Below are 10,258 nucleotides of genomic sequence, written 5' to 3'. Positions count from 1 at the left end.
CATGACTCCCTGAAAGGAAATTATTTCAGTAATTCAATTAAACAGAATTTACACTGCCTAGCCCAGGGGTTCCCAAACTTTTTGGCTGGGACCCCAAAAATTGACACATTAACAACTCGGGACCCCCATTGTATAAAGTTATTGCCTCTTACGCTACTTTAGGGAAGAAAAACATTTTCTAATCAAGTTAAGATGTATTGAAACAGTTTATTTTGAATATTTCACAAATAATATGCTGATTTACACTCAAAAATATATTAAAAACAGTAGCATTTTTCTTTTTTATTTCATCCTGAAGTCATCTGGGGACCCCCACCCAAGGCCTGGCGACCCCCCAAGGGGTCCTGACCCCCACTTTGGGAACCACTGGCCTAGCCAACAAAAGGCCACATTTCATTGGACCACCCTGGTCCACCCAGTGTTGCTTTAATTTCCCTAAGATCTTGATGATGAGAGTGTCGGACCACTGTGCAAAGCCTTCTCCAGCACATCCCAAAGATTGTCAATGGGTCTTATACTTCCTGTTTCACAATTTGAGCCCTAAGAAGAAGAAAAAAGTACATTGATAGAACAACTTGACCTAATATTCAGGTGAAAGCACTTTGAGGCAATACTCTGTTTTAAAAATGTGCTTTATAAATAAACCTTGACCTAATATTCAGGTAGGCAGCTGACCTTATTCTTCAGTCACATAATGTTGATGAACCTAGACCTGAACAGCCCTTAGTCCAGAAGGCCTTTTTCTCCCCAGGAATGAATGAAAGTGTGTATCAAACTGAATTACTGGAATAATTTTATTTTTGCAAACCTTTTTTTATATCATGGTTGAATCAAACTTTTACCGTTTAAGCTGTTACATCACTCTCGGGCACAGTTTTCCTAACATTACCTTGTCAGTAACCTTTTTATGTTCTCATCTTGTCCTGCGTGCAAGAAAATTTCAGGTTTCTTACTCCTCTGCTGTAAACCGATCTGTCATATTTAAAATGGATTTATTTATTGAAGGTTGGCTCACCAGTTTTTACAGAGAGCCCCGTTTCTCAACCAGGTTTTACTGCTGAACGGCTGCAACAATAAACGGGAGACAATGCAAATACGACCATCTTGCAATGTCTTGTTTTATTTGGAGAAGAGGTCGAATAAAATGGGCCAAGGCAAAGGAGGATTGTGAATTTATGAATACCATTTTGGAACAGATTCTATCGCAAGTATTTGGGTGGACACATAGTTTTGCAGATCACCTAAAATTTGCACATTGAGATTCAGAAGTTAATTGCGTATGTTTTTTTTAGACATAGCTTATGTATAAGGGCCATGTTGGAATCTTTACTCCCTACTTTTGAGACCAATAAGTTAAGTTGTGTCCTTGAGCAAGACACTTTTCCCACCTTACTTGCCTGAAAGTCTAGTAAGCAATTATTATTGTTGTTATTATTATTATTATTATTAGTAGTAGTAGTAGTAGTGGTGGTGGTACCATTAGCAAGAGCATCAGTAGGCTATTAGTATTAGTATTTTTTATCATAGTAGAGCTAATAATTTCGTTTGTCGGACATAATAGTGTTTCTATAGACAAGAAGGCCAAGTCAAATCGCTTTATTTTGGTTCAAGTTTGGTTGTGATGAAATGCTGACCTCTGCTGATCCCTCTCGAGTACTACACTGCCCAAAATATGTATAGTATTTTTCCTCCGCAAAAAAATATTGAGAAAATCCTTATTGTGAACGTGGCTCTGCGTGCTTGCCCTAAAATATTATGCTATTTGTTTTATTTGAAAACGACTTGTAATGTTGATACAGTTCTTTGTGTTTCTCTGTGCATTACAATGGCAGGGAAATCACCTGTGTTAAACAATAGTAACTAGTCAAAATCAATGTGTCTATGAAATAGCCTACATCACACTTCTTGTTGGGGACACAAATGGCCGCATTTAACGGGATTGACACGTTGTTTGTTTTGAGTCCCTGGAGCTGTCCTTGATGCAGAGCAGAGCAGTGCAGTCATTCAGCAGCAATCATGTGGAAACCGAAAGTTTTACGAGGGGCGCGCACTTTCGCTTTCGCTTCTAAGGGCACACTTCACTTTAGTTACCAGTACTGCGTTTAACTTTAAAGAGGTGAGATATTTTACCTGGATATTATTTTGTTATTCACCATATTCAAAAAATATCAATAGAGTAAAATTTGACGCGCAGTTTTGAAAGCGACTCTCTGTTTCTGTAGAGAGGAAACGTGAGCGAAACCTTTTACGCATGGCACAGTGAGAGTTTATGGGAGAGGACCATTATTAAGTATGTGTTGAAGATGGAAGAAGGAGCGAAGTTGCACCTGAAAGAGTGGCTCGTAGCGCAGATAGAGAGCGGCCGGTATGAGGGGCTGTTCTGGGAGGATGAGCAGAAAACCATGTTCAGGATCCCGTGGAAACACGCTGCCAAAAAGGACTACAAGCAGACCGAGGACGCGGCTCTATTCAAGGTTCACTTTCTATTTTAACACTTGCCTTTAATTTGAAAAAAGAAAAAAGAAAAAACGAAAACAAAAGGATCCCACCATAACTGGACTGTCTATGTGAGGTTGTGGTATCGCTCGATTATTTTATTTTTATTCATAGTTGACTGACATTGGAACTGATTCAAAGAAGAAAGTAAAGTGCTCGGTACATGCGCAATAGATTTACCATTGGCCTTACCTTAATATGAATAGCCTACAGCCTAATAAAACTTCATTTGATTACATTGTATTGTGCAACATCTGAAAGTTTCCAAATTTTATTTTGTGCAAACGACGTTTTCACATTATTAAAATACTATGATAAAATAACAATATTTTATTATTACAGTTGTTGATGCTTGTTTTAAGTTGGCTATTAGTTTTACACAATGAAATTATGAACAAAAGCTGAAAAAAAGTTTTGTTTTAGACAAACTGACCGATTGTGTATCAGGTTTCCAATGGTTTAAAATAAAAATGTTATTCATATAATACATTGTGAAACAACGAAAACTGAAGGTGTAAACATTAAATGATGAGGTTGCAATGCACCTTTTTGCTCCCCTGTAGAACCGGTCCTGGTTCTAGATTATTCTAGACAGAGTGTTAGTGACATAGAGCAGTGGTTCTCAACCTTTTGGAGCCGTGACCCCCATTATAACAGGTAAAGGGGTCCGTGACCCCCTGCCCGGGTCACACAGTGAGCAATAGGAACATTAGCCTACATAATTCTGAAAAAGAAAAAAAAAAAAAAAATGGCTGAAATAAATTCATCAAATTATGAACAAATAATGGCACTCTGGTAAAATAGTAAACACGTGCTACAATAAAATATTACATTATATGCTAATAAAAATATGCATATTTTATCTAAATGATCTGGCGACCCCCCAAATTTGTCTCACGACCCCCTTGGGGGTCCTGACCCCCAGGTTGAGAACCACTGACATAGAGGGATAATTCCACAGAACTCAGTCACTCGTGGCCCTTTGGTAAAAGTAAGCAATGTTATATAAATTCAACCACTTTGTCACTTCTTTTTAGTAATAAACATCACCCAAATGTCAAATCAGGGACTTGACATGAAATCTTTATAGGCCTAATTGTGTCATGTATCATGTGCTGTCACTCATACCCGTGTAAATAGTTCTTTCATCACGGAACAATACAACATCCCAAAGTCATTGTTGATTTAACTTTTCTGAGAATATACATGCTTGTAGTCATTGTTGTCTTTGTGTATTTTTTAATCACTGCAAATACATTTCCTCATGGGGACGATACATTTTCTTCTACTACTACTACTACTACTACTATTACTACTATATCCCGTCTCCCCTGTAGATATGTACTTTATTTGTAAGCTCTTCTCTAGGCGTGGGCCGTGTACAAAGGCAAGTACAGGGAGGGCAGGGACAAAGCTGACCCGACCATGTGGAAGACACGTCTCCGCTGTGCGCTCAACAAAAGTACAGATTTTGCAGAGGCCCCTGAACGCAACCAACTGGACATCACTGAACCATATAAGGTCTACAGGATACAAGAAGACCTTGGTTCAGGAGGTAGAGACACAAGTAAATATTGGCACAATGGTAAACTATGTCTAATGTCAAATATCTTTTACAGAATCATCTCAGAAAAAAGGTCCAGTGTCTCCAAAACATCAGAATTTCTTGGACACAAAGGTGAAACAAGCAGATTCAGGGTATAAGAAGGCTTCCCAGAGAAATACTGTAAGAAACAAAGTAATTTCATCATTTTTTTTTCTACATTTAAAACATCTCTCTCCATTTAGGCTTGACACTGACATAGGGTCAACACTAACTCTTAAATTTAGTGATTGCCTGTAATTCTTGTATTCTATGTTTTTGGCAGCCTCCTCAACTGAGAGAATCGAATCAGAATACACAAAAAGAAAGAGGCTCAACTACAGGTAAGGTAGCAAATACATAGACAATATAAATGCTCATTCAACTCTAATGATTTTGTTGTGTTTAAGAAGACCCACTGAGGGAGCACATGTATTGCGAGGTCAAAGAGAAGAGCCGTTCTCCTGTACCGTTCTTCAACCCTGCAGTGAATGTATCAGGTAACAACCACTTTGTTCTTAATATGGTCCTTTTCCTACTAAAATCACACATTTCTTAAGTTGTTCTATTAGATCCCACACCATATTCTGGCTATGTCTGGACATTTCTGATTTGTTTACCTCATATCTTAAAACAGATAGTTCAGATTCATGAAATAATAATGATAATAAATAATAATTTTGTTTTTTATTGTAGTCAACAATAAAAAAAAACATCCTCCTCCTAATGAGCAGCTCAACATAGAAAAGTCCGTTTTAGTCTAAGCTTTAGTCAAAGTTTCCATGGAGATGAGCTGGAGACGTCCCGCTCCCAGGAAAGCTACAGTCAGGTCTATGGAGATTTAAGCTGCACGTAGTTTGTTTGGTCATTTTTTAGGTCATTTTTCAACAATAAAAACGTCTGTGATAAAATAAATACTTGTATTTGATTCTATTTATTGGGTGAAATGTAGCGCGGTGTGGCTTTAAAGGTACATTATGCAACTTTTAATGAGAAAAAAAGGTGATATTTGTGCGTATTTGACCTTGTAATGACCCAGCGGCTCTTTGAGTGGTCATCATGGTGCCTTTACTTTCGATCATACTGGCCTCTAGGATCAAATGTTTTGTAGATTTTCTTGTGAGAGGGTCCGGCTGCCGTGAAAACCTTCCAAACAATTGATCCTGGAGCATCCTAGAGACCATTAAGATGGAAAGTAAAGGTGCCATGGTGACCACTCACTACTGCCACCTGGCCACTACAAGGTCAAATACGCACAAATATCACCTTTTTTTTCCACATACAAAGTTGCGCAATGCAGCTTTAAATAAAAGGCAAACAAAAGCGAGCTCCACATCAAGTCTTAACAAACTCTGTGTCCTAATAAAGACCACGCATCGCAAAGAACTGCTGAAACCAACCGGCCTCTATGTTGTGTCTAGATTTCCGCATGAGAGTGACCTTGCGGTACCAGGGCCTGAAGGTGATGCAGGTGACCACCGAGAGTCCGGACGGGTGTTTTATCCTTCAGGGCCGAGCGCGGCTGGGTAACGAACAGATCTACGGGACATGCACCGCCCAGCAAGTGTCCTTCCCCCAGCCCACACTCGTACAACTACCCGCGGGGCTGGCCGAGACAATGGCCCGCCTCCTCTGTCACCTGGAGAAGGGCGTGCTGTTGTGGGTCGCCCCAGATGGAGCCTTCATCAAAAGGTTTTGCCAGGTAGGAATTTGCAATTAACTGAAATTAGACGTGAGAGGATAAAAAGACCCAGGCTGTTTGGAATCTGAACTGAAACTCTATCCCCACACATAAACCAGGACTACCAGGGATTAAGCAGGCAATGATTAATACAATTAAAGACTGGTCATGAAGCTATATTAGAAATATCATATGAATTTCAAAAGCAATAACATTTAAAAGTAAAAAGTGAACTTATATACTGTATGTCTGCGTTTCTTTTTTGGTCACACAGCAAATAATATAATAGCATAACTGAGAAAATTGGATGTAATTATGGCACTTATATCCTTTTGTCATGGTCTATAATAGTAGCAATTGTAAAATCACAATGTTTCTAGTTAGAATAATTTAAAACACTCTTATCTGATGTTGTGACTTCCCTTTTTACCAGGGGAGAGTGTACTGGAGTGGTCCTATGGCAGAACACCCTGACAAACCAAACAAACTGGAGAGAGAGAAGACCTTCAAGCTGCTGGATGTGCCGGTGTTTCTAACTCGTGAGTACAATGACGCATTATGTGGAAATGCTGATTCATGTAGATTTTCTTTGCCATATGCCCATCTGTTTGCGTGCAGAGCTTCAGAGGTGCATACAGGGGAAAGGGCCGATGCCATTGTATAAGATTGAGTTGTGCTTCGGTGAAGAGTATCCAGACCCCAATGTACCAAAAGCAAGGAAGCTCATCATGGCAGAGGTCAGCTCATTTTTGTATTGACATACAGTGGGAAGAATAAGTAAGGAATTTCTCACATTTATTTCTAAATTGGTCACTAAATGTGGTCTGATCTTCATCAAAATCAAAAGAATGAGTAAACAGTGTCTGCTTAAACTAAAACCACCCAAACATTTACATTTGATCATATTTTTATTGGCCGTAACATGTAAACATTCACAGGAGAGGAATAAGTAAGTACACCGCCTGAATCTCGCTTAACTGCAGCAGTTTTGTAAAGAGGAATTCATCCTGATCATTGTGAGCGTCTAATCTGCAACTACATGAAAACAGTTATTGCTACAAAAGAAGGATCAGCCAGCTATTTCATACATGGGTTCACTTACTTATTCCATGCGGTTGTGAATGTCTAGGTCTAGGCAAAATATCTTGATAAACTTAATTTTTCCATTGATGATTCGTTGCACTGTTTAGACTGTATAGATAATGGACGTCTCCTGCTCACTCCTCCCCGTTTGCCACAATGACTCGAGGGGGAAATCATGGCAGCTTTACAGACTCCCCCTCCCCAGCTCTAATGAAGCATGTCCCTAAAAAGGGCATACGGGCGGGATCTTTACTGTAGACTCGGCCCTTGCGTGACGTGTAGCTCGCGCTGCCCCAATGCTAATACTCCGGCCCTCATTAGTACGAGATTTCGAAAAATGTTCTTACGAAAACCTGCCTGGTCTCTTTAATTGTAACTAACCCTGCGTTATCACTGGGGGAATATCAAGAATCAATCAAAAAAAATTGGGACCAGGCTTTAAAGTTGTTTTTAACGTGTCTAAAGTACAATGCTTTCCAATGGGGGACTACCAGAGATATGGAGGTACTACAGCAATGGCGGCCCCTAGTGTCGCTAAAAAGCAGAGCAGCCAGCGGCGATTGGTTGCACGTTGTCTCGGCCCTGAGGCAACACAACAGACCCACACCATGATTCTCCCTGCTCCATACTTCACAGTGAGGATATGGTTTTGATTGTTGTGCTGTTCCATTTTTTCCTCCACACATGACATTGTGTGTCAAATATTCAGTGGACTGATTAACCCAAAGTTGAACAGTTTGAGCAGATTAGATGCTCACAACGATCAGGATGAATCTTGGATCATTCCTCTTTACAAAACTGCTGCAGTTCAGCAAGATTCCGGCAGTGTACTTACTTATTCCATGCTGTCCTGTGAATGTTTACATGTTATGGCCAATACAAATATGATAACATGTAAATGTTTGGGCGGTATTAGTTTAAGCAGACACTGTTAAATCATTCTTGTGATTTAGATGAAGATCAGACCACATTTTATGACCAATTTAGGTAGAAATGTGAGGTGTACTTACTTTTTCTTCCCACTGTATGTTTTTTTTTTTTTTTAAATAACTAATACAAAACTAATTATAAACTACTCATGAATAAATGTTTGGAAGTTGCAAGTCATTTGTAATCCTTTAGTTTACAATGAACAGGCCTATTTGCAAAAATAGATAAGTGCCATTGTTATTATTATTAGGGCCGTTTCCGTGCCATGAAAATATAAAGTCACTAGATCTTAACCACATTTACACAGTTTTAGTTTCACAGTTGTCATCTATAGAGAACAGTAACAAACATCCAAAACGATTCAGACAAAAAAAGAAAAAAAGGAGGTATCTGCTTTTGCAACTCTTCATTTGTAAAGTTCATTTTTTGAGTTCAGTCATTTGGTAATATTTAAGAAAGTATACAAACACTACAAGTACTTATAAAGTATTACAAACACAAGTTAGTCAGTATCTGCTATTGAACCAATGCTTTACGAATATGCCTGTTCATAAAAGTTTTCAAAGGACATAAACTTGTAGTATAGTATCATCCTTGCTTGGTTACATTTATTCATAAGTAGTTCATATTTAGTCCAGTGGAAAAAGGTATTCAAATTATGTCAATGTTATTTGTATTTATTTCTTCCCATTTTGTTTTTAAAAAATTGCTTCAGTTTATCATTGGTAAAACCAATTGAAAAAGTAGCATAGGCAGAAGGCCCATAAACAACTCACTCAGTACATTGTTTTGATAATATAAATGTTGGTTTGCATTAGGCTCTGCATGAAAAGCTGCAGTGTTGCTTTGTTTCCAGCAGAGGGCCTCGTAACACCTGCCCCTCACTGTTGCAGGTGGTGCCGCTGTTTGCAGAGGAGCTGCTTCGACAGTTTCATTTAGGGGAGTTTATTAATTTTCTGACCGAGAAGAACAAGTAGAAAATGTCTGCACATCTGAAGAGTTCGCTATAATCCTAAAAGAAAACTGAACATGTATTTTATTGTGCTATCCGTCCATTTTAAGCCAGACTGGGGATTATTACTTTATGTTGCTATGTCTCAAGAGCAACTAAATTGTCAAAACAAAACTCAAAACAAAACATGCTTGCAAAACCAAACATAAAGCCTTAATGATCAATTACTAGACAAGACCATTTTTGCATTTGGAAGAGGGCCTGATGTGTTTAAATGGCATATTTAGCTGCTTGTTGTCAAAATTAAGCAGCAACATCTCCATAGAGACGAGCTGGAGATGTTTAGTTTTCAGTAGACGTATTCTTCCCTAGTTAAACAGCTGTGATTAAACAAATGCTGGGATTTTATTCTATGTACAAGGTGAAATGTTGAGCTATGTTAATTTTACTTTACTTTTTGTTCAACCAACTGTGACAACTATAACATGTTTTTTGTGTTGTACCCGTGTATTACATAACCTATAACTATCAGTTTTAACATAATGTGTGGGAAATGAATCAACATATAAGATTGAATCTATAAAGCTTTTTGTTTTTTGCTTTTATTTCTAGCGAACATCATAAAACAGATTCACAGGTTTAAAAATATACATTTTGTAGCTATAACATTTAAAAAGAAAACAAATCAACAGGTAAAATTTCCAAAGTAATAAAAAAAAAAAACACAAACTAAAGTGAGAGAGTGTGCTGAATCAGAGGATATACCCGTATCTGAGTTTAAAATACTTTCATCACGTCCCTGCCTTCCGACTTACAGTACATCAACATGAGATGGGAGCAGAACTCAGGGGTCGAGAGCATTCACAAAGCATCGAGTTCCAATGTGTTTTTAGCACCATTACTGTATGTAGGTTGCGTTCACGTGACATCAGGACATTCGTAAGAGTTTAATACTGAGGTAGAGGACAGGCCAGAATTCAATGACAGAATTTTGCCTTATAACTGTAAGATGTCAATGTTTTGCTATTGTTAATACTGTACTTCACTGGACCTATAAAAAAAAAAAAAAAAAGGTCTAACATCTTCTCTGGAGGTAATTTTTCCCTTCATCATTGTATTTACAAGTTGTGACATTGTTCAATTATAAAGATAGGCATTTGAATCCCCCAAAGGTTTCTACATTTCTACATCAGCTTCATGACGAGTCATATTTGATGACTGTCTTGGCAAAAACAACTCCTGTATCAAGTCACATTTAGGCCTGGAGATAGATTTTCTCTATCTAGACTTTCTCTTCTCGCACAATCTGGACTCATTCAGTTAAATCAACCCCTCAGAATAAGAGGGCTCTATCTGCGTTCTAAGTAGTTCTCAGATATTTAGGCTTAAAGTTTTGACAAAATGGAAATGGGTAATGGGTTTTTGCACATAAATATATCAAAGATTCAGCAAAATGTACCAGACCTTGATATAGTGTACAGAATGAGTTCCAGGAACAAGAATATATGAATAACAATTTTTTTTTGACAATTTG

General features: G+C 38.2%; 1 protein-coding gene across 1 annotated transcript; it reads left to right on the top strand.

The window, feature by feature from the left end:
- The first annotated feature begins 2,011 nt into the window (after window positions 1–2,011).
- On the top strand, window positions 2,012–8,766 carry irf10 (interferon regulatory factor 10). The gene is made up of 10 exons (XM_079557916.1): window positions 2,012–2,116; window positions 2,223–2,474; window positions 3,865–4,051; window positions 4,116–4,234; window positions 4,365–4,422; window positions 4,489–4,578; window positions 5,500–5,780; window positions 6,193–6,298; window positions 6,378–6,496; window positions 8,666–8,766. Exons 2-10 carry the CDS (start codon window positions 2,304–2,306, stop codon window positions 8,747–8,749), a joined length of 1,215 nt encoding a protein of 404 aa, XP_079414042.1. The 5' UTR covers window positions 2,012–2,116; window positions 2,223–2,303; the 3' UTR covers window positions 8,750–8,766.
- Window positions 8,767–10,258: the final 1,492 nt, after the last annotated feature.

Source organism: Gobius niger (assembly GCF_951799975.1).
Source record: "Gobius niger genome assembly, chromosome: 6".
Classification (NCBI taxonomy): domain Eukaryota; kingdom Metazoa; phylum Chordata; class Actinopteri; order Gobiiformes; family Gobiidae; genus Gobius; species Gobius niger.
The sequence above is the reverse complement of the archived record's forward strand: the minus strand, read 5'-3'. Positions and strand labels throughout refer to the sequence as shown.

Coding starts and splice junctions, on each gene's coding strand:
- irf10 (XM_079557916.1), top strand. CDS start 2,304: ATGGAAGAAGGAGCGAAGTTGCACCTGAAAGAGTGGCTCGTAGCGCAG. Junction 4,235..4,364: donor GAAATACTGTAAGAAACAAA/GTAATTTCATCA, acceptor TGTTTTTGGCAG/CCTCCTCAACTGAGAGAATC. Junction 6,299..6,377: donor TGTGCCGGTGTTTCTAACTC/GTGAGTACAATG, acceptor GTTTGCGTGCAG/AGCTTCAGAGGTGCATACAG.